The following is a 23,862-nucleotide window of genomic DNA, read 5'->3' as shown; positions in this document are numbered from 1 at the left end:
TTGTCAAATCGACATGCAAATGCGCTAGTAAGGAGAGATAAAAGATAGACTACTAACTAGTAGATAGTCTACTTATTTAATACATTAATGGATTTTATAGTCTATTGAATATGAACCTATATTATTTTATAGATAGTATTATCTATTATTGGAGATGATGTGATTAACTGAGTTTAAACAAACCTAATTTAGCAGTTGACATTGAAATGGGATCTATATATAACTGCATGTCTCTAGGAATGAGATATCTTAAGAGAGAACGGAAGCGCAGAGACAAAAGACATGGAAAATAATGCTCACAACATATATCCACATTATCCTCCGGATCTTTTTTGGCTACATAGCTCTCATATACTGGTGCATATATAGTCAGAGTATCAGAGATATGTTGGTCAATTTATTTGTCAGCTGCTCTTACCGGATACAATATAGTTAACCCGGCCGATTGGAACTAACCTAATTGTTTACAGTACAAATAGAACGGCATAATTCCGCAAAAAAAAGAAAAAATAGAACGGCATACATAAAATAAAACCATAGGTTGGGACTGGGAGAGGAGCAAAGAAAGGGGAAAAATCAAAGGTTTCTTTAAAGGGCCATAGGTTGCAGCCCCTCACACCAGCAGGCAAAACCGGAAGGACGGACACCAAAGGCCCAAAAGCGTCTTGTCCAACCCAGCCCATTAACCCACAAGACGCGCACACAGTTAAAAGAGAAGCCCACAAGGGCCCATTCATCCTTTTGGTTTTCCTTTTGGAGTAGTTTGTGATTATCTTTCATTCTTTTTTGCGAGGTTAGGTCAGTGATGCTGAGCTGAGCTTTCCACTGTAGAGCACAAGACTTTGGTTCGAAAGTCGAGTGAACTTTTGTTGGCCAAAAATTACGTCCGGACGATTCTGCACACTCCAAAGGATGAAAGGAGTATAGAGTGTGTTTTTATGTGGCGAAAAAGCAGTCTCGTCTTGGCATGCCAGCCTTAATCTGCAGCAGTATCTCTCTCTCTCGTTTGGTTTGATTTTTCCCACTCCTGTGAAGGCCAGCCCAAACAGTACCCAAAAGAGCAGCTGCTTTCTCTGGCCCAAAAGCAACACACTTGTGTGCAAGAAACAGGCAGAGGAACATCACCTTTGTCACAGTCTGACAGTCTCCCTCACACAAGCAGTCCATCTACTAGTATCTCTAACAAATTGGACGCCATCCAAAGGTGATACTAAGTAGTGCCCATAAACATCAGTCAATTCAGCATTCAGGTGTACGAGTACTACATGCAGCTCCCAAAAAAGCAGTGACCAGACCAGCTCCAGCTGAGACATGCTTTGTAACTTGCACTCTGCACCTGTCTGTCCGTGTTGCGTTGCATATCTACCCTTTCTATGTACCACTTGTTTCTTACCCTACTTTCACCTGCCTGTTAGGCTCTGTTCAATCATAGCTAGCTACAGATCAACACAACTACCAACAGGAAAGAACTGTAAACAAGATCGATCACATGACGGAGCAGGCGTTGGGGTTCTCGTCGCTGAGTATGAAGTCGATGCTGATCAACGACTGCTGGTCGTAGAAGGCTGCCTTCCAGGCCTCCATCTCCGCCGTCAGCGCCTTGTCCTTGTCCTTCTCCTTGCCGCCATCCTGCTGCTGCTTGCCGTCCTTGTCCTTGTCCTCGTTGTTGGGCGGCACCACGTCCACGGGCCGGCGCAGCTTCTTGCGGAGCTTCTCGGGCAGGGCCTTCATGTCCATGGTGTCCCCGTCACGGTCACCTGGTTCTTGCCCATGTCCATGCTCGCCTGCTCCACGCCTACACGAGTACAACGGTTAATTTGCATGGTTACTTGGTTACTGGTTACTTAAATGAAACAATGAGGGATCTGCAATCTCCAGAAACTACTAGTACAAGTGGCAATCGAAACTTGAAAAGATCAAGCTCTAGATATGATCAGGTAATTACTAAGCTAAGCCACATAGATAGGAGTAGTTCTCTATTGCAGCAAGGCAACTGAAAAAATTAACGTGACAGAATTAAGCTGAAATTGACGGCGGAGAAATTGGCAATTAACTTAGGCGATCAAGCATGTATGTACCAGCCCGTGGCGGTACCTTTGATCTTGAAGAGCTTGCTGCGGATGCGGTTCATGCAGCAATCGCAGTGGAGCCCCATGGCGCCGATCTTGAGCACCACCGTCCCAACCACCGGCTGCGTCGTCATACAGATCAAAGCAAAGCAAACTCAGCACGAGGCCACAGAAATGCTACTCCTAATAGCGCACAAGACAATGTGCACAAGCCAATCCCTTGGCCAAGGTGACTGACCACTTCGAGAGAGGTACTTTCAAAATCAACTTCAAAAGAACCCTAACGGCCTCGGAATCAGGGAGATTCAAGGAGCTGAAGACTTTGATGTCCCATATTAGCCTGGACAATAGAGATGATAAAGTTCATTGGGTTCTAGAGAGATACAAGAACTTCACCACTAAATCACTCTATCGTTTTATCAAGGATGGGGGTGTGAGAAGCAAGGTCAGCAGAGAGATATGGAAAAGCAAAGTTCCTCTGAAAATTAAGGTTTTTCTCTGACAGATGTTTAACAACAGGCTTCAAACTGCTGCCTCACTGAAACGAAGAGGCTGGAAGGGCAGCGAATTCTGTTGTGTATGCGGTAAAAAGGAAACTGTCGATCACATTTTCTTCCAATGTGTCCTGACCACATTCACATGAAGTGTTGTCCGAGAAAGTTTTGGCTGGGTTGAACACCCCAGGTCCCTTGCCGACCTTGCTGATGGTTGTTTGAAACAAAATCTAAATATGCCCGTAATATTGTGTCTCTTTATTTTTGCATGAATTAACTGGGCAATGTGGTGCACCCGAAACAAGATGGCAATTGAAAGGGTCTTTTCCAACAAACCGATTGATTCTCTTCTCAAGGGTATCTCTTGCTTGCAGAGCTGGAAGATTTTGTTCAAGGAGGGTGACAAGGAGAGGCTCGATCCGGCGCTTGATCACTTCGTGGCGTGCTGCAACAATCTATAGACATCTTCGTGGATGCTTTCTAATGTAATTGAGCTGTGAGGTGGGTGGCATGTGGGCTGCTGGTCCTTTATATACTGTTTTTTTTTTGCCTTTTATTTCTTTTTCGAATGATCTGTTGTATGATATGTGTACTCTGTTATTTTGTTTTCAATAGAAACAGAGATCTTTCTCCTGTCAAAATAATAATAAAAAAAAAATGTGCAGAAAGGCCAAATGTGAATGAAGGCCAAAGCACATCGATCGTGCATGCATGTTAGGATCGAAGGACATTATATTGCCATCCGTGTCGTGTTCATGAGTAAACCATGTGCTTCAATTCGTCCCTTTCGATGGATGATGACCAATGCACAACAAGAAAGAGCGAGCAAAATTAAGGGAAACAAAGGAGGCGTGTAGTAGTAATATTATTATTGTACGCACAACGCACCACCACGGCCTTCTAGTTGTCCTTGCCGCCCTTCCCCTTCCCTCCATGGCCGCCGCCGCCGCCGCGCTTGTCGTCCTTCCCCTTCTCCTCCTCCTGATGCTTCCCCGTCTCTTCCTGGCCGTACTCGTGCGCTTTCTCGATCCGGCTCGACGTCCTCTTCGTCGTTTCCCTTCTGGCTGCCGCCTCCGCCTCCTCCCTTGTTGCCGCCGCCACCGCCACCCTTGTTGCCGGCGTTGTTGTTGCCGACGAGGTCGACCTTCTTCTTGGTCTTGGTGGCGACGCGATCCCGCAGCTTCTTGGCGTCGAAGCGGCCCACCACCGTCATTGTGCCCTTGTCCACCTCCATGGCCACCCCATCCACACCTGACAAACGACAGCGCCGATCAGTTCACCTAAACGAAGGCGTGCAGGCGCTTCCAGAGCCTTCTAGATTGGGACGGGGACGTCGTGCCTGGGTGGTGTCGGACGGAGCCGCAGATGCGCTTGGCGCAGCCATCGCAGTGCATGTCCACCTTGAGCACCGCTGTCACCACGGGGGGCAGCGCTTTCTTCCCCTTCTCCTTGTCCCCTTCCCTTTATCCTTGTCGTTTTCCTTGTCCTCCGCCGGCGCCTCGCCAGACGCGTCGGCGTGGGCCGCGACGGCTTGCTCTTCGCCCTCCTCCGCCTCCGGCTTCTGCTGCTGTCCTCCTCCTCCGCCGCCCGCTCCGCTGCGCTTCTTCTTCTGCAACCAACACCGTGTGTTTGAAAGAGATTAACAGGAATGGGTTTAGCGATTGGCGCCTCGCCTTGCCCATGGCGGCTGTTCCTCGTAGGTCGACAAGGCTGCTTTTCTCTGCCTGCGCGTGGTGTGCTCTATGTCCTTGCCGTCGCACTGCACGGGTTGCCACATGGCATTCGCGCTTGTGGCAGAGGAAAAGAAGCTTTGCCTGCCTGACTGCTGTGCTGTACGGTGGGTGGTTGCTGCAGCACGGTGCTGGAGCTCAAGGACCGGACAAGGAAGGTAGCTGAAACAAGAAAGGGAAATGCTCTCTCTGCCCCAGCCGGATGAAAACAAAACAGGCAGACAACTGAAGCAAGGCAAAGCATTGTACAGTTCTGGTTGGTTCTGCATCTGCACCCGCTCAGGCCCAGTTTTAGCAGCAGGAGGCAGAGGCAGTACCAGTGTGCTTTGCACAAACAATCTATTGGACTGGAGTAGATTGGATGAACAGAGCAGCAAGCACAAGCACTGTGTCTGTGACTAGGCAACAATAAACTTCAGTAGCCGCCCGGATGGTTACAAGAAATTAGCTCGCCTTCTGCGTATCCCCGCCTAATATGTACAAGTTGAGACATTTTCTTCTCTCGAGCATATCTGATCAACGAATTCTAGCTCGCTGTGAGGTGAAGAACAGGGGAGAAGAGATCGAGGCAAAACCTGCTTAATTACACGTTGTAGCATGCATACGACTAGTCAATTATATTATATTACTTCACCAGTGAATTTCACTGCAAAATGGAGTATTACAGAGCAGCATAACAGCCTGGTGTACTTACTGATAACCCAACAAAAAACACTAGCAGTTGATACCAAACCACTACTCTCACAGAGCATAAAATGCATCCACTGACAGACTGGCTATTATTACAACCATTGATGACGTACTCAATACTAGAGATTAACCCCCATCAACAACACACACAACACAACTAGTAGTGAACTAGTCTTTGGCTCAGCGGCTCTGCTTCACGCGCTCAGTACTGACGATCAGTAGCCATGGCCGTACCATGCGCCGCCGCCGTAGGCGCCATGGCCCTGAGCTGGGGGATACGCGTACGCGCCCCAGGCACCAGCAGCTGCTGGGTACGCGGCCGCGTACGGGTCCGGCTGCTGCGCGGCCCACGGGTACGCCTGCGCGACCCCCGCAGCGCCGTAGCCGTAGCTCCCCTGATGAGTGTTCCAGCCGCCGCCGCCACCGGCGGTGAGCAGCTGGTTCGCCCACGCGCCCTGGCCGTACTGGGCTTGTTGCAGGCTGTTGACGAGCAGCGCCTGCGCCGCGGCTGCTGCGTCGTCCTTGTTCGCCTTGTCTGCCTTGGTCTCCTTGGGCAGGATGAGGTCGACGTTCTTGTGGGTGGCCTTGCGCAGGCGCTGCCGGAGCTTCTCAGGGTCCGCCGTGGCCACCAGCTTCACCTCGCCCTTGCTCTCCAACGCCGACTGCTCCACCGCTTCAATTCCTAAACTCGCATCACGAGCCAACAACTTCATTAAGCATCACAGCTAGCTCGGACTGACGACGGACACATAGCTCAAGAACCAGGAAGAGCTTCGTAATTGCGTACCAGGAAGGAGGGTGATGTCCTGGACGGCGGCGCGGATCTTGCCGATGCATCCGTTGCAGTGGCAGTGCATGGCCACCTTGAGCAGGAAGGCCTTCGCCTTGGCGCTCTCCTCGCCCTTCTTCTCCCCGCCGCGGCCGCTCTTCTTCCCCATCCTATCGCCGGTCGGTGTCCTGTCACACTAGCTAAGAAGATAGTCGCGGCAGAGGGAGAAGATCAGCTCGTGTGACGGTATGAGCTGCAGGGCGAGCAAAGGAGTACAGACTGGTGTGGTGACTGAGAGTGGAGTGGTGCGAAACAGCGATGGGTCGCAGGTGGCTTTATACTACCAGAGTGGGCCACGCGGCTGGCTTCGGAGAAGATTCTCGCATGTAGCGAGCGCGTTGGAACCGGTGGAGTCTTGGCCAGTCAACGCCATACGGAATGGACGTACCGAGCAAGAAGAGCTTGCTCGCTCGCCCGGACGCTTTCATCTCAGCTGATGGGTGTGACTACGGATTTGATGGCTAGGAGGTAGGTGACTACTCAGATAGACGAACGAGTCACTCCTGCCTAGCTTGCTGTTGCTGTGTTTGGATATTATGTTTTCTCGGAGCTTCTCTTAACTGTTGAATTATTATTATTTTTAATAATAATTTTTTAATTTATTAACATATTAAAACTTAAAAAATCAGTCAGAACCTATTTCTGATATTTTAGTTTATTTTAATTACAGACGCTTCCACATGTAGCCAAAAAAATAACAAAAACCAAAATTAAAAATCAGCAGTTTGAATAGCTTCTGATTTTTTTTTAAAAAAAAACTGAAAATAAATCTATCCAGTGGAGGCCTATAGAAGAAGGGAGAACCTATCCTTAAAAAAAAGAGTAGAACTAACGCTACTGCTCATGTCGGTACAGTACGGCGCCTGCACGCACCTGCTCATCCGGCTGAACAAGATTCTTCCCTTCTACGGAGCACTCCAAGTTTTTCTATCTCAGTACAATACTAGTCTCATTACGCGACGTACTATTTTTATTTTATTGTGTAAAGTACGATAAAAAAAACTAAAAAATTAAGTTCACATTTCAATATTTATTTATAAAATTATTAATGTTAAATACATTAAATTAATTATAGAAAAAATAATAGTACTTTTATGTATACACATAGTTTTAACTTGTATGTGAAAGTAATACTAACTAAAAAAATTTGTTTCATATTTTTTTTTAGTTTTAGATATTTTTCTTTGCATTTTATTCATTTCGATATTTTTCTAAAATTTTTGGAAAAGAAAATTACATATGTATATGTGTATATGTATACATATACATATGTACCTATACGTATACGTATAGATACATATGTATATGTGTATATATACACACGTGTATGTATATATATATATATATATATATATATATATATATATATATGCGTGTATACATATTTAGGACCTACTGCTACAGTAGCATGGCCTTGAGAGGGCGTCATTTCTTCCACCGTTAGGATATAGATATTGATTCAGTTGTACGCATGTGAGAATCTAGTCCAGTCGGTAGAGTACAGCTATATTATAAATTGTAAAATTTTATAGTATAATATTTTTATTGTAAGCATCAATTTTTATATTAAAATTATTAATTTTTTTTATTTTTCTTTCGAAGTTAGAATTCATAATCAAAATAAAAAACATCAGATTCTACAACTAAGATTATTACGTGCGTATATCTTTGCAGCAAAAGCAAAAGCACACTTATTTGATATCAGTGCTAACTAGCAATGTAATGTCTTCTAGTAAGCTTTTTGATCTTTCTACTTTCCTAATAAGGGGAAAGAGATAAGAGATAGGAGGGTGAATTCAGATGTATGTGAGCTAAAAAAAAACAGAATTCAGATGTATGTCATCCTTTTTTGTCTCGCCATCCGATGCAGGTCTGGGGTGTATGCACATGTCGTTCCGTTCAGAAATCCGGCTTTGCTCTATTACAAGCATGTGGAGAAATTACACGGAAGTTGCAGGCAGAGAGGAACAGCAGAACTCTCACACTGAACACTGTAGTATACGGCCGTATAGCAGTAGCTGCTTATAAGAGTCACGAGCGCATTGACGGGCCTCAAGTCTTGCTAGATACTTATGCCGTGCAAGAATAAATAGCAGAGTCGGTAAACAATCAGGGAACAAGATGCATGGCGATCCAGACACTGTTTTAAAAACAGCTTCTCCAACCAACGACAGGCCAAGAGGAGAGAAGAGGACCAGCACTCCCGTACAATCAGGTATTCAGATCAGTGTACTGTACCGCCTACAAAACTGGAGTTGCCTGCCTGCCTTGGCGTGGTTGACGCGCTAGGCTCGTCTTCCGTGTCACTTCACACCACTTGTTTTTTTAGCGACCAGTGGGCACAGCATGCCGATCCAATGCATGTTGCTTCAATGATTAGACTAAACCCCAAGCACATTAACAGTTAATGTTACAACGAAGCACAAGAGAGCTGTCCCATGTCTGACAAATTGAAATTGATTCCCAGGGCCTTTAAGAAAAGAAGGGGAAATGGCCATTCACAAACAGCATCCAAAACTCCAAACGCGGATTACGGTCCAGGATACTTTGGAATATCTAGTGCTGTAACAATGGTCTTGAAGCACATGCAGGTCCTGCTGCTCAGAGCTCGTACATCGCCAGTGTCCCGGTGATGTCCGACGCAACCCACATGCCAAGCGTGCTGGAAGGCGCTGACCAGCGATACCAGCATCGTTCTGAAGGCGCCGTCTGGCTCCAAGCCTCCGGCAACGGCGGCGCGCTTGGGGTTATGGGGAAGGAGCTGAGGCCGTTTTGCCATCTACTTGAGATTTCCCCAGCCTCCGGCGTAAACGAATCAGAAGGCGCCTGAAAGATTCATTCAGTTGCAAAATTCTGATCATGGATTGGAGATGGATACAGTACCAGGTGGCTTACTAGGCTCCTACTCCTCTTGCGGACAAATTACGAAGGTAAAGGTTAATAACATGGATATGTCGTTTGAGCAGAACATTGATTGAACAAATAAATAACACTCATTGGCAGCTTATCTAACTGCTCCTAATTCATTGTTTCAGTGTAACGCCAAAACGTCAAGTTTTGTGACCGAGGGATTATAAGCAGACAAATTTGTAGTATCCACCATCATCATTAGCTGTACAGCATATCATTTTCAAGAAAAAAAAGGGTTATTCGGCACAAACTGGAAGTGACGGTAACTTCCTTCGTACCTGACCAAATAGGTTCTTGGTTTGCTGAGATGTTGCAATGCGTCCTTCAGACAGGGTGCTTTGGGTAACTATCTTCACACGCTTCTTTGTTACTTCATGCAAAAGACAACAGAGCTTCTCTGGGTCCATGCTCCCGATCACTTTCACCTCTCCTGTCTCTACCAAAAGATCAGCTCTCTTTACCCCTACAGCACAGAGTTACATGAAGGTGTAAATTCCAAACCAACGCAACCCTACAGAAGACATGCACAGCTTGCTATAACAAAGAGATGCTGATATGAGTGACATGCATGCACCTTCTGAACGGCTAATCTCCTTTAACCCATCGTTGATCTTCTTGACACAACCGTTGCATTGGCAGTGCATGTCAAACTTCAAAACATAAGTCCTTGAACCAGTGCCCTTGCGTTGTTCCTGCCACATATGTGAAGAAATGATTGCTCTATGCAAGGATAAATTTTCAGATGCTTGAGAACATACCTTTGGCATGATCACTTGGGCCCTGCCTTAAGCTTGGTCTTGATACTTCAAGTCTCCCGGAAGGATGTGATCATATGTTATATTGAGAGCAAAAGGTGGAGGAATAAAAGAAAAGGTTAGCTTTCCCTGTGGTTGGCCATCAGCTTCCAATAAAAAATAGGAAAGTGACAACTAAACCATCCATTTAGGTTTGAATTTGTGAAGCTATTTTGAACATATGTGTTTGTATTGGACGAATATATAAAAAAGGTAAACATAAAGAAACGATAGGAGTTTGCCATTGCAACTAGCAACTGTAAGCTTCTTTCTGCTCAAATTTTCTTCTTGCAGTTTAACAGCACGTTGACCTCATAGTATTCATATATTATTCTGAGTTTCTGTCAGGAGTCATGTTAGCTGTCAGTATCATTCGATAGTAAGGTGTGGCTTTTAACAACCCACTTGGGTTAGGTTTTCTCAGCAGGTGGAGCAAAATTTTCAATTTCCAACATTCCGGCATTTGATCTCATAACTGAGGAACATCGACCTTAGTGTGCTGGGTTTATATAGATAGCTTCAGCATGGAAGTTTATACTCTCTTAGGTTCTCCAGGAAAAGGACATTTTTTTAACCTTTACCAATGTCCACCAAGGCCTTTTTGACCTTCAAACTTGAGACTTTGACCTCAAAACCATAAATCCAGTTTGCACCTGCCCACAGCTCCCACAAAGATTTTGAGGCATTGGGATGAGAGTAAGGATATATACCAAAAATAAGTGAAGAGCTCTGGAAGTACATAGCTCTCAAAATCCCCGCAATCTGTCTCTGTTATGGGATGCACCATTTTCAGAAATTGTAACATCAATCAGCAGATGTACCTGACTAGTTGCAGTCCTTTTGCTGAATTGACATAAACTTGGTTAGCAGCTGCAGGAAAACAGAGGTCCTTCTATTTGAGAAGTAGACTCCCAGAGGTGGAGGCGAGGTGGGAGAGGTGGATGAAGCCACCTTTTGGATTTAGTGCTTGATTGGCGAGGATATCGTAAAGCCGATTGCTTTTTCTGATGGTCTGTGTGATGTCTTTGGAACATTGTTTGACCATTGAAAATGTAGGATCCGTGTTGACTATTGATTATCATCTGATTCGATAGGTATGCTGTATAGTTTGTGTGTTTCAACATATATATATATTACAATAGATATTTATGAGCTAATCTCTGTTTGTACATAACTAGGAATGAGCTTGGCAATCTAGAAAAACTGTCATCTCAATTTAATTTTGAAAAATAAATGCCTTGCTCATTCCTGCTAGAACCACCTTTATTTGCTAATAACAAATCATATGCAATAGGAGCCAGTACAGATTAGTTCTGCTGCATGTGCTGCTGGGAAAGCATTACTTGATTCATTGGAAACCTGTTTGGCAATTTTTACAGTGCAACTTCTAGGAATTTCCTTTTAGGCTTGATAGCTTGTCTTGTTAGAAGCTTTTCAGCCCCCCTTTTGGAGTTACAATGCTAAAAAGGAATATAAGTCTTGTCCCTGTTACAGCTTAATGCCCCTTTGCATTTTACCTTTGTGTGGAGCGAGTGATATCTCTATTTGACTATTCATCCTTTGGACTATAATGCCAGGCAGATCATGTTGTAGCTTAGTATGGCGAAACATCATTCTTGCATCACATTATCTCAAAGCACGGTGTAGACTTTGATGCTTTGGACAATGACGGGAGGAGTGTAGGGTCTAAGATACCGACTAGAGGAGGGGGTGAATAGGCAGTTTTAAAACTAAATGCTAAACGATCAAGAAAACTTGCGGAAACAAACTAAAGATCAATAGAGAGGTATGAAGACAACTAAAAGCTATTTCAAAGTTTACAACCCTAGAGTGACAAGCAACAATTTATATTCTATAAAGATAAATTTCATAAAGTAAATTTGCTCAAAGTAAATTACTCAAGGAAGACACAAGAAATTTTTCTTGTGGTATCAGTGATTTTCCTATCACCCCTAATCCACGTTGAGGTGAGTTCACACTTCTAACCACTTCTCTATCAAGTATCCAATTCTCAAAAGAGAAAATGGCTCACACCGAGCAACTTAATCTTAAGACGAAATAAAACAAGAACTACTCAATACATCGATTCTATTAGAGTAACACTTTGTCTCTCCGGCAAGACGTGCTCAAGGCCTCTCACAGTCACCGTCGTAGCTCCTTCACAATCTTCTTTGAAGGGCTCAACAGCGTAACAACCTCCAAGCCGTCTAGGAGGCGGCAACCTCTAAGAGTAACAAGTTGATGACGCTTGCTTGAAGGATCACTAGTGTCTCAATGTTCAAACTCTTCAAAGTAATGCACTAGATGCTCTCACACTCTAAAAAATACAATCATTAAGCCAAGAGAGGGAGAGGGTGAAGACAAGAGCTCAAAAAGGGTTTTAATGAAATGCTAGAGAGGTTCCTTGAACTAGTCAAACTCTTATTTATAGCCCACACTCGAAAATGTAGCTGTTGCATTTGAGTTGACATCTCTGCGTACTGGGCGGTCAGACCGCAGCTCAATCGGCGATCGGACCACCGTTATTACAACGGCTATAAAAGGCGTGAAGATGACACTGACATACGTCTGGCAATCATACCGTGGCCTCTCACGGTCAGACCACGAGCAGATAACAGAGTGCCAAAAACTCTCTGTTCCCAGAGCAATCAGACCAGACATGCCGGCGGTCAGACCGCCAGCCACACCAGAGGGTCCAAACCCCTGTGTTCGTTTGGCGGTAAGACCGGCACACTCCTTGGACAGACCTGGACTTAAGCATCAACCAAGTTTATACAACAGTTAGACCGGTTATGCCAGACGGTCTGACCGCCATACATGAAACTCGAATAGTATTGCCTTCCCTTGGTTTCTCTCAAACTAAATTTCTCACTCTATATGAAATGCAAGTTTGAGAAATTATGGCACTATAGATATCTCAAGTAAACACATATCAATCCATCTTAATAGTACGGTGCTTATCCTATCAATCCAGTCAATTTTTCTTCTCTAATCTCCTTTGATCGACAAAATAAAATGCCCTACAATTATACCCTTGCTTTGAGCTAGCCATTTTCATATTTTTCACTCATGCATCTTCTAGCTCCGCAACATCTTGTGACTAACATTTTCACAACTCATTTGAATATGTTAGTTCATAAAAAACATATTATCATTAAATACCAAAATACGAATTAGATGCCTAGATGTTTCAAGGAGCCCATTGCACTAGTATATGGATATGGAGAATACTCTACTCTCCAAATGCATGCTTTCCCTTTTCTATGTATCATTGCACCAGGAGGATACAAAATACATTACATTATGAATTTATATATTTAGTCCAAAATATTGTCATAAATTTTTCATGTAATTAAATGAATTTATATATTATTTGTAGTGTATGCATATGATATGGTGTTGTTTGATTCTTTTTAATATTTGTTTGCCAATTGATATAAAGTAAATTAACAGTCACTATAGTACACCTCCGCTGAAAAATGAATCGCAAAATTTAAGCTTGAGCAACCTCAAAATGATAAATATCTGTTACATACTTGTTCTGTAGTATATATCGTACAGAAATTCATCTATTATCTCTATTTTAGTGGCTTCTTATCATTTTGTCTAAGAATCGTGTATAAGGTGTTCTCCTACAAACCAGCGAATCACCAATATTAGTGGTTCCAAAGTGAGAGAAGTCCGAAGTTTGTTAAATGAAGCTTCTGGATCTCCATCACAATCCTGAATAGTCGGTTGATAACTTGACTGCTATGACCTTATAAATTCTATAACATATAGAGAGCTACCTATTTTGTTTCAAGCATATTAATTATGATAATTGGAACGGAATGGTTATTTAGCAGCGTATCCTTATCCTATTATTAAGTTGTTTCTGCGCAAGAGGTACTTTAACATCTTTGTGACCAAATGCAGCCTTTTCTTTTACAAAGACGTAGAGAATGAGATGGAGGTTGTAGGGCCAATATTTGGAGGTGCTGCTTTCGACTTTGCTTGCGGATAGGGTCCTCCACAAGCTCATACCTTGAGAGACTCACTTGCTGAGGCAAAGTCAAACAGTGTTGTCAAGGTTAGCTTTTCTTATATTTTGCTTATCCAGCATATCTTAGCTATAATTGATAAGATCAAAATTTCCACCGTATCTTAGCTATGAACCATTGCTTAATGGGCCATCAAGTATTCCTTAGTTTCTTCTTAACTCAACTTTACATAAGTTAACATTTTTCATAAGGTAGCTAAAACAAAATAATAACTATTTATGGGCCTTTTCCCTTGAGAATGTGGGTTTATTAACAAGTGTCTAAGCAGTAAGTAGTACGCATCTCTCTGATTTTGTGTTCTGATTTCATATTGGTCTCTGCAAAGGTTCTAAATATTTTCAAGAAGCACGTGCAGCTGGATTTATTGAAGAGAATAGGACGTTGGGTGATATACGGGAGACTGTATCAAACAGTGATCTCTACTGTTGTTGATACCAGATGCTACTCATGTTTGCTTCTTTGGAGATTCATGTGCACATATATTGCATACTATCTACTATCCTTCCCTGGTGTAGTGTCGTACCTTATACTATTTAAACTATTATTTTCTGTTTCATTTATTTTTCATTATTTTGTACAGAACTCAGATCCATGAACCAATTATATTTATGTGCTCTCATATGTAATTTGTTCCTGATCTGTTAGCGATATTATTTTTGTTATATTCATGTTAGATAGAAATAAAGAGTCATGACATTATCTTAATGTTGAATCATAGACATCATAGAGCACTATTTCTCTATGAATTAAGTGTTACCTTTAGCATCAATGTTTTATTTTCTTCATGTGAAAAGTAAAACAATATTGTATGTGAGATTTAAGAATCATTGCAATGTAAGGGTGCTAGATTTAAAGATTCATTGTAACTCTCGGATATTATACTATAAAGTATTAATAGGTATACCATATTTCTCTTATCTTATATTATTTTAAAATCTAAAGTTTTTTATGGTAATACTATCTTGCCTTATGTTATTTTAAATATATTTTATATGATCTAATATATTATCTTTCATTGCAACGTATGGACTGATAACTGGTAAGAGAAAAAAAAATTTAGCTTCGTTTCGTTTCAAAGCGGGCCTTAAAAGGGCCAGACTTAGCTGACGTCTATGTAGAACTATAGGGCCCAAACCCGCTACTCTTTCCATCTATTTATAGATGCTCTTCGGCGTCTCGCACAAACCACGACGCGCTTCTTCAGTTCCGTTCCCGCTCGAAACTCGTTCTCGTCTCCCCATGGCGGTCGCCGCCGGTGAAGCCCTAAGCCATCTCTATGTCGCGGCTGGTCGTCCCGAATTCCATTGGAGCCGCCTCGATCGCGTTGAGACCCCCCTGCGCGAGGGATTTGGTTGCGCCGCGGCGGCGATGAGGGGATCGACCACGCTCTTCCATCGACCAACAGTTCGATCTCCTAGGTATATTTCCATCGTCCTCCCCTCGTAGCACTTGATTATCTTAGCCTCTGGGCTCGATCGTTTCGGTGCTATGAAAAATGCTCGGATCCATCGCGTGGGTTCGACTCGTGAGCGCGTACCAGTAAATTGGAATGCGCTGTTGCTTGTGCGATTTCCACAGCCAGTTACAGTTTCAGTTTGGTGCTAGTCGTTTGCTAATTCTCCTAGTTGTTTGGGGGTGCCGATCAGACGAGGCTGCCTGCATTTGGTAACCGTCTCGTCCGCCGTGCTCATCCGCACAAGTACTCCGACACTGACGGCGCATTGTGCCCTGCATGTTGCTGCGCTTGGCACCATGTGTTGTCACTCACTTCAGTGTCTGACCTGGAGGCGCATCTGCAGCTCATGCGTACCCTGACGCGCGGGAGGCCGATCCAACTAGCAGGTGTCCTGATTCATCGCAATGGAATGGGTTCCTCAGTCCAGAGCCACTTGTGTCTGTGCTGTACCCTGCCATGAGTCATAGCAGGGATTGGGCAGCTCTGGACCTATCGCAACTTGACCAATGCAAGTACCACGATTTACTTTAGTTGTTTTTATTTTTTATATGTGTTAAATAATCCTCTTCCTATTGATATTTTTTTTTACCTAATGTAAGTATTTATGAGGTTGGCTGCCCCAGTTCTCTGAAAAGAGTTTTACTATTGTTACAGCCGAAGGGCTTGAAGCACTGCGAAAGATGCGCGGAGCCACTTGAAGATTCCATATCTTATGCCGCTTGTACTGGTAGGACGAATTGTTAGCAATATGTGTGCTCCTCCTCGTCTACCATTGAGGAAAAAACAAGGTACAGACAGATGGCTTTGTTTTGCCCACGACAGGGTTTCACCGTGAAGATAAACTTACCCTTTTCGCCTAGTTTTTGCAGGAAGAACGCAACAAGGAAAATGAATTGACAACTACCCGTCTTGTGGCTCCATTTGACAGGCTGACACCTTAGTGATCGATGAGGATTCGCCTCAGAACTTCTGAAGAAAGCAGTAACATGGCACTCAGTGCCTGCGCTATCGTTAGGTTTGTACGGGTACTCATCTTCTTCAACCGGCACTACTGTGCACTTTTTTTTTTCATGCTTTTCTATTCTTTACTTGCCTGAAATTGGGTGAGATTTTTAGCGACTTCACCTCCGACCGGAGTCAGGAGGAGGAGCTTTCGGGGTTTGGGTTTAGGAGGATTCCATGTATTCGACATTTAGAAGAAACTCTGGTCGGATTCTAGATTAGCGTGGCACGCCATGTTAGTTTGGCGGGGGCTGCGGGAGCACATCCGACAACATCCTCGTCGTTGTAGATGGACGGGACATGGTGAACGTGTGAGGAATAATAATGGCAAGGAAGTAAGACAAACAATCGCACGATTATAACCTACATCCTTTACAACGGGGCAGGAGGAATATGTGAGGAAGAATATCAGTGAGTAAGAAAGACAAAGAGTCAGAACGATTCCCATTAAATCCGTATCCGGCGACTAGAACTAAAAAGAGCATCGATTTCAGACGTCTGGCCGCCTTTTTTTTTTCTGCCGGCTTAGATTTTCTTGGTCTGGTTTTTGTTAGGTTGCGAAATTGCAGTTGGACCTAGGTGACTTAAAATATCCCGAGACTGGAAGGCTTGGATTGAGAGAAGATGCCACTGTGGGTAGGGGGCAGAGATTCGGTCGTCTGCGCCTCGGAAGATACCATCAGCAGGGCCGTTCGGGGATCTCTTCCCGGGGCCAGGAGGCAACAAACGGAGCACGGAACCCCACGTCCTGCACGCTACGCCTCATCCCCCCACCACTTGCTTGTTCGCGCACGTCCCATGTCACCGCACCAGTGCTGCGCCACAGCGACGCCCGCCATGGCTGCCACCACAGGTACCGCTGGCCTCTCCTCCACTCCCCCGTTCCGCCTCCTCGGCTCCGGCGCCGGCCAGGGTCAGCTCCGTCTCCCACCTGCTTCCTGCCGTCGTCGCTTGCCACTCCGCTGCTCTGCCTCTGGCGGCGGCGGCGGCTCTGACCCGGTTCTTGAGGAACAGAAGCGGCGCCGGGCCCAGCTGTCCGCGCGCATTGCGTCCGGCGAGTTCACCGTCCAAGGCCCTGAGTTAGCACCCCTGTTCCTTTTCCGTCATTTTTACGCGCTTATTGTGTTGTTCCGGTAGTGATTTGGTGGGGAATTTGGGGGATTTTAGATGGATTGCTCCTATCGTGGGGAGGCTGTCCAAGCTGGGGCCACCAGGGGAGCTCGCCACCGCGCTGCTCACGAGGTTGGCAGGTGCTGGGGCGGCGCGTAGGGGCCGGGAGATTCCGCAGGCAGTGGGATCGCTGGGTGCGGTCGCCGGGCAGGCGTTCTTCCTGCCGCTGTATGACCTCTTCCTCACCTACGGCGGCATCTTTCGCCTCAACTTTGGGCCTAAGGTGACGCGCAATCTGCAAAAAGTGCTTTCGAAGTGGTAACTTTTGACCCCAGGCGTGTTACTGATGGTTTAATTTTTGTACCTTTTCCAGTCTTTTCTTATTGTCTCCGATCCAGCTATAGCTAAGCACATCCTGAGGGACAACTCCAAATCTTATTCCAAGGTTTAGTTATCAATTTGGATACATATGCTTCCTACCCTCGAAAAGATAGGTTCGCTCTGCCGAGATGAGTTGAGCATGCTGTTTGATTATGGTTGATGCAGGGAATTCTTGCGGAAATATTGGAATTTGTGATGGGTACTGGTTTGATCCCAGCTGATGGGGAGATTTGGCGTGTTCGGAGGCGTGCAGTTGTACCAGCATTGCATCAGAAGGTCCTAACTTTCTAGTTACTGAGGTTTAGTGTATTGCTTTCTTTGGAGTCTGACTTCACTCACCTTAATTTTGCTTCAGTATGTAACCGCAATGATAGGTCTCTTTGGAGAAGCTTCTGATCGTCTCTGCAAGAAATTGGACAAGGCAGCATCAGATGGGGAGGATGTGGAGATGGAATCTTTGTTCTCTCGACTAACGCTAGATGTTATTGGGAAAGCAGTGTTCAATTATGACTTTGATTCATTATCTTACGATAATGGAATAGTCGAGGTTATTATTCAGATTTTTTTATCTATTTTTTTAGTTAATTTTCGTTTTCATTTCATTATGGTTATTCTTGCCTGAAACTTTTACCTTTTTGTTTGTGGGATGATGATCAGGCTGTGTACGTAACACTAAGGGAAGCAGAAATGCGTAGCACTTCTCCTATACCAACCTGGGAAATACCCATATGGAAGGACATTTCCCCTCGGCAGAAGAAGGTCAATGAAGCTCTTGCACTGATAAATAATACTCTCGATGAACTAATTGCTATATGCAAGGTATATCTTTTCTAACATTTTGATCTTACTATTGTACATTCTTGAATTTAGAAAAAATAACCCATGACTATAAGATTGCCTGTTGTTACTATTGCAGAGACTGGTAGAGCAAGAAGATCTTCAGTTTCATGAGGAATACATGAATGAGCAAGATCCTAGTATTCTTCACTTTCTTTTGGCGTCTGGAGATGATGTATAATGTAACTTGTAAAGTATTTCATATGTTTAAATTTTCGCATATTCACGTTGCTTCACTCCATCTGCATTAGGTCTCCAGCAAGCAACTTCGTGATGATTTAATGACGATGCTCATAGCTGGCCATGAGACCTCTGCAGCAGTCTTGACATGGACGTTTTACCTTCTATCTAAGGTACTCTACTATCAGTAACTCAAAACTCACTGCTGTACTAACATAGAAATATCTAATGACTTGATTTTTGATTGTCTTCGCAGCTATACACACACACATACACACATACACACATACACATACACATATACATACGCGCGCGCGCGCACACACACATATATATATATTATGTGCTTAGGTTCAACTCTAGTTATTGATACGCCACCCCCAATTACAATAAAGAAATAGTAGAGTTACAATCCACGAGACAGGGAGTTACAGCCATACGTAAATAAAAAAAATTGAGTTGCAATTGCGTTATGGATGAACGTAACTCTTAACAAATTCCTTACCTAATGATTTACAACCTAAGGAACATGATTGTAATCGTAGTACAATCTAAACGTAACTCGTGAGTTTCTTGTGTTGCAATTATGTATTTTTGGACGTGCGGTTGTAACTGGTTTACCTAACGGATTGTACTGACAGTTTTTTAAGTTGTAACTAGGGGTGACGCAACAGTAAACTAACGAGAAGATGAGGTATTAAGCCACTAATATTGGTATTTACTAATTTAGTTTTCTCTATTGCTAACTTGCAGTATCCAAATGTATTAGCCAAGCTCCAAGATGAGGTAGACTCACGATTTACTTTTAAGATGTCTTTTCCATAGAGTTGAATATTTCTTATTTTTTACAAATGACTATTCTCACTCATTTACCCCTAGGTTGATAATGTTCTCGGTGACCGTTTGCCAACAATTGAAGATGTGAAGAAACTGAAGTACACTACTCGCGTTATTAATGAAGTAAGTAACTAAGTGATGGCTCATGAACCAATTAATTTTATCGTTGAATGAAAACATCACCAAATCATATTTGTTGCAGTCATTGAGACTATACCCACAGCCGCCAGTTTTAATTCGCCGGTCACTTGAGGATGATATGCTGGGAGAGTACCCGATTGGCCGGTAAAAAATTTTCTAGCAGAATTCTATACAATTAAGTCACTGATGCCTGCAAATATTCAGTTAGCTTTAGTATTTAGCCTCAAGGATATGCAATTTCTCCTGTTGTTGGATTTATATGTAAAAAAGCTAGCTTTAGTATCGAGTCGATTGTAAGGACTGTTTATCACCACGGAAGTAGCTTATCTACTTTAGATTTGTTCTACTTTTGTGGGTTATTTGGCATATTCTATTTGAACACTATAGGTGGTTTAGAGAGCCATTCATTGATAGTAATATGTATTAGTTTAAACTACTATATAAAATGTGCAAGCCCACTGGTTTTTCCCAATCTTGTATGGCCTGTTTGATGCAAAATATTTTCCTTTCTGCTTTCCAAATGCCATTGCCGGTAGCTAAGTAACTTGATGTAATGGTTGCTCTAGGATATTTTGATATGTGATAGCGTTCATTCATTTGGCATTACCATCTGATAGTATATTATTTCTTTTCTTTGTTCAAGAGGAGAAGACATTTTTATTTCTGTCTGGAACCTTCACCGCTGCCCAAAGCATTGGGATGATGCAGATGTTTTCAACCCAGAAAGATGGCCTTTGGACGGACCAAATCCAAACGAGACAAACCAAAATTTCAGGTTCCATCTTTATCACCACCGAAATGCACTTATAGTTTAGTTTTGACTTTTCATACGCCAGTTTTTTCACTTGAGTTGTCAATTTTGTTGTTTTGATTGCAAGAACAAGGAAAACATTTGAATGTGCTTATTATCTGAAGAAATCTTTGGTTCTTTTAGATCAAATGACAAAAGTTATTCCTATTTTCAACTTTCATTCCAACATCTAACTCTTCAGTTGTGATTCATATTATTTGAGGTAGTAGTTCTGACATAGTACGTAACCACAGCCTATTGTGACTGTGGTTGACCAGAGACAAAATAAGATCAATTAGATGGATATTTTCTAATGGTACAGTGGAGGAGATGGACGCAAGTACATAGCTCAGCCTATTGATTGTGATTCTGTGTTTGACTATTTTGTTAGCTTAGGGTGACGACATGATTACTGGGGAACACATATATTTCTTTTTAAGAGTGCATCTTTCAAATAAACAACAAAAGATAGTTGTAATTAGAGAACCGAGCAATAGCTCGGTTGGTAGAGCCTCCAGTTGAGAGACTGCTCACCCGGGCTTGAACCTAGGTGCTTGCAGGTCGTGTGAGTACCTCCCTATAGGGTTTGATACTCCCCTCTCTTAAGACAAGCCAGGGGGACATCTTCTCCCCGTGGTCGAGTTTTGTTTTTTTGTAGTTGCAATCAAGGTAGTGGATGATACATTCTGATTACACTTGTTGGCTACCACCGCGTTGATTAATGCCTGATGAATCATTTAAACTCAGTGGGATTCATATACCCTGTTGAATTTTCAGTTACTTACCATTTGGTGGCGGACCAAGGAAATGTGTAGGTGACATGTTTGCCACTTTTGAGGTAGATTTTTGAGACTTGGTTTCTTTTCTTATTTCGAGCTTCCACAAGCCCAATATCTGATGTCATTAAATAAGTAACAAAGTGATCACTATAGAACATGCAGTATTTCAAACTCAAATAACATAGACATGCTGGGACACTGCAGACTGTGGTGGCGACAGCAATGCTTGTCAAGCGATTTGATTTTCAGATGGCTCCAGGAGCACCTCCGGTATGTTTCCACCAGTTTCTTTTTTACTATAATTGATAAAATATCCATAACCATTATATATGAGCAATATAATAGGTTGAGATGACAACTGGAGCGACGATTCACACAACTGAGGGGTTGAAAATGACCGTTACTCGGAGGACAAGACCGCCAGTAATTCCGAACCTGGAGATGAAAGTTGTTTCTGATTCACAAGAACCCACACATTCTACTCCATCAATGGTTGTTTCTGCTGCTAGTGGTGCTTCAGGAGAAGATCAAGGGGAAGTCTCCTGATTTGTGCAGTTTCACGTTGCAATGACATACAGAATGAGTATGTTCTTTTAATTTGGTTCCTTATTTCTTTAGCTTTTTCCATTCAGTATGTGCATTAGTTGGCATTTTCTCATCTCTCTTCCATTGTTCTACTGTGGTTTTGTTGTGGCATATCCCAAACAGAGCACATTCTTTTGAAAGATTACTTTAGGCATATCCATTTATGTTGTTCTGGAAATCATTGACTAACGAAAATGTTTGGCTGCGGTGCTGCGCAGACAGTACAACACAGAGCAGAAGTTTCCTGGCATGCTTCTTTTACAAGGAAAAGCTCTCAAGTTCTCCTAGGCTTATTTTTGCCGGTGCTACAGTGCACTCTTACAGATTATACATCTGCTTGCTACTCAGAAGCACCGTGGACATATTTACATATACACAAGAAGTTCTGAGCATGGACTGCTACACATCTAAATCTTCAGCAGGCCTTCCAACTCGCGCAGAACATCAGCACGGGTAACTATACCTGTTGATAGTGTTTAGAACCCCATTAAGCTTGCAACATACTCTTAGTTACCAATGTTAAGGATAATACAAACCAAGCATATACATGCCTCTTACTTGTCACAATTCTGATACTCACCTATTACTTGGTTATCCTGATTTACAATTGGTAATCTGTGGATCTTCTTCTTGAGCATCAGAGCCGCAGCATCTGTAGATGTTACACGTGTACTGTTAGTTTAACTTAGAAACTTACATGAAAATAAAAGGTAAGATGAACACAGCAGTTACCCATCACTGTTTTGTCAGATGATAGTGTGATGGTTGGTGAGGTCATAACTTGTGCAATCTTCGTCTTTGACTGTTAGAAGTGGCAATAGATCAACAAACAAAATGAATATTGCTCGTCTTACTCATTTAGCGAGTGTGTGTGAGAGAGAGGAGTGTGTGCATGTGTGGGTGCGTGCACTTTTTTTTTGTGGGGGGTGGGATGAGAGAGGGGAGGCGGTAGCTGACCCCATGAGAAGCCCTGGCCCGGTCATTCTTGACGACCATCCCAACACATCTGAGGCTGCTGTCTACAACTGGAAGCCCTGAGACGACCTCAAAGTGGCATTCAACCTCCTCCAACGTCTGCTCTGCTGTGGCCACTAGAACAGGTGCTGACATGACCTCACGCAAGAGTGTCACTTGCTGTTTTCACCAGCCCGTTCAAAGTTCAACAAGAACTTAAGGAGATCAAGAGGAAGAAGAGTGATAACAAAAAGGATCTCAAGAAACAAGTACCTGATTGCCTACTTGGACAGCCTGCTGTGACTCAAGGTAGGCGCGGAGATCATCGTAGCTCAGAAGGGAGAAGTTCTCTTGCCACTCGCCGGAGATGATAGCTTCAGGGTTCTCGTCCAGCTCAAGCCGGAGGCTCCCGTCCATGAAAGTGGACGCCCTGCGCAGAAAGGTTGGTGATCCCTTTCCATCACTGCCCTTATTTCTTGTGTTGATCTTTGACCCTCTGATAATGGAGCAACTTTGGAAGGTATTGATGCACGCCATGGATGGAAGGGTGATCACTCTTTTGTGGGTTCTGCGTTTTCTTCTGCAGATCCTTGTAGGGGGCGGGGGTTTATAAAACGACTAGTGCCAGGGAGCTGAGGTGGATAGGCATGCATGGGATGGCCTGGCCCACCAATGACTGGTGCTACTTTATGATTAACAGAAAATTATTTATTTACCATAAAAAAATAAGGTAATTCTATTTTATCATCCTACAAAATATTTTTCTTATTTATCACCAAATTCAGCATTCAAGAACCCTATGAAAACATAAAGAAAAATTCTACAACTCTCTACTATATTACATTCTAAGATCCGACTTCTAAAGAGTTCTAAACTTTGATTAGTTGCTGGCGGTCACATCTGAGGCCGTTATCCTCGTCAAGGTCAAATGTGTCTTTTATAAGAGTCAAATGAATAGTAGTGACAAGAAAGGAATGAAACTCAGAAGCAGTGGCAAATAAGAAAATTTATTTTGTAGGACGATAAATAGGGAATTACTACTATCTTTTTTTCGATGGTAAATAAGAATTTTCTCTATGATTAACCATGGTTGACAGTGAGCTAACTGGACGTAGAATTACGTGAATTCTTAGTGAAATGATAACTCATATGTTTCTTCCCTGGGATGATCAAATGCCGGATCTGGATAACCATGGCTGATAGTGAGCTAACTGGACGTATAATTACGCGAATTCTTAGCGAAATGATAATGCA

At 43.3% G+C, this 23,862-nt stretch overlaps 4 protein-coding genes and 1 pseudogene across 4 annotated transcripts; 1 reads left to right on the top strand and 4 right to left on the bottom strand.

Moving 5' to 3' along the window:
* Window positions 1–1,368: 1,368 nt before the first annotated feature.
* Window positions 1,369–4,235, bottom strand: LOC133917765 (heavy metal-associated isoprenylated plant protein 3-like; annotated as a pseudogene).
* Window positions 4,236–4,883: 648 nt separating this feature from the next.
* Window positions 4,884–6,055, bottom strand: LOC133920106 (heavy metal-associated isoprenylated plant protein 3-like). The gene is made up of 2 exons (XM_062364758.1): window positions 5,771–6,055; window positions 4,884–5,665 (listed from the first exon to the last, which is right to left on the bottom strand). Exons 1-2 carry the CDS (start codon window positions 5,919–5,921, stop codon window positions 5,199–5,201), a joined length of 618 nt encoding a protein of 205 aa, XP_062220742.1. The 5' UTR covers window positions 5,922–6,055; the 3' UTR covers window positions 4,884–5,198.
* Window positions 6,056–7,864: 1,809 nt separating this feature from the next.
* On the bottom strand, window positions 7,865–9,557 carry LOC133917764 (heavy metal-associated isoprenylated plant protein 19-like). Its single transcript, XM_062361624.1, has 4 exons — window positions 9,481–9,557; window positions 9,297–9,414; window positions 9,001–9,185; window positions 7,865–8,638 (listed from the first exon to the last, which is right to left on the bottom strand). Exons 1-4 carry the CDS (start codon window positions 9,487–9,489, stop codon window positions 8,414–8,416), a joined length of 537 nt encoding a protein of 178 aa, XP_062217608.1. The 5' UTR covers window positions 9,490–9,557; the 3' UTR covers window positions 7,865–8,413.
* Window positions 9,558–16,633: 7,076 nt separating this feature from the next.
* Window positions 16,634–22,291, top strand: LOC133920103 (protein LUTEIN DEFICIENT 5, chloroplastic-like). The gene is made up of 16 exons (XM_062364753.1): window positions 16,634–17,093; window positions 17,182–17,407; window positions 17,498–17,569; window positions 17,671–17,781; window positions 17,861–18,052; window positions 18,163–18,324; window positions 18,422–18,517; window positions 18,594–18,695; window positions 19,276–19,308; window positions 19,402–19,482; window positions 19,562–19,644; window positions 20,144–20,275; window positions 21,068–21,128; window positions 21,274–21,339; window positions 21,415–21,652; window positions 21,873–22,291. The coding sequence occupies exons 1-15, from the start codon at window positions 16,639–16,641 to the stop codon at window positions 21,613–21,615; spliced, it is 2,073 nt and encodes a 690-aa protein (XP_062220737.1). The 5' UTR covers window positions 16,634–16,638; the 3' UTR covers window positions 21,616–21,652; window positions 21,873–22,291.
* LOC133920105 (uncharacterized) lies at window positions 21,815–23,212 on the bottom strand. Its single transcript, XM_062364757.1, has 5 exons — window positions 22,882–23,212; window positions 22,612–22,788; window positions 22,387–22,456; window positions 22,235–22,306; window positions 21,815–22,117 (listed from the first exon to the last, which is right to left on the bottom strand). The coding sequence occupies exons 1-5, from the start codon at window positions 23,143–23,145 to the stop codon at window positions 22,062–22,064; spliced, it is 639 nt and encodes a 212-aa protein (XP_062220741.1). The 5' UTR covers window positions 23,146–23,212; the 3' UTR covers window positions 21,815–22,061.
* Window positions 23,213–23,862: the final 650 nt, after the last annotated feature.

The sequence above is a fragment of the Phragmites australis genome, chromosome 5 (assembly GCF_958298935.1).
Source record: "Phragmites australis chromosome 5, lpPhrAust1.1, whole genome shotgun sequence".
Classification (NCBI taxonomy): Eukaryota; Viridiplantae; Streptophyta; class Magnoliopsida; order Poales; family Poaceae; genus Phragmites; species Phragmites australis.
Note: the sequence above shows the minus strand (reverse complement) of the source record. Positions and strands in the feature narration are given on the sequence as shown.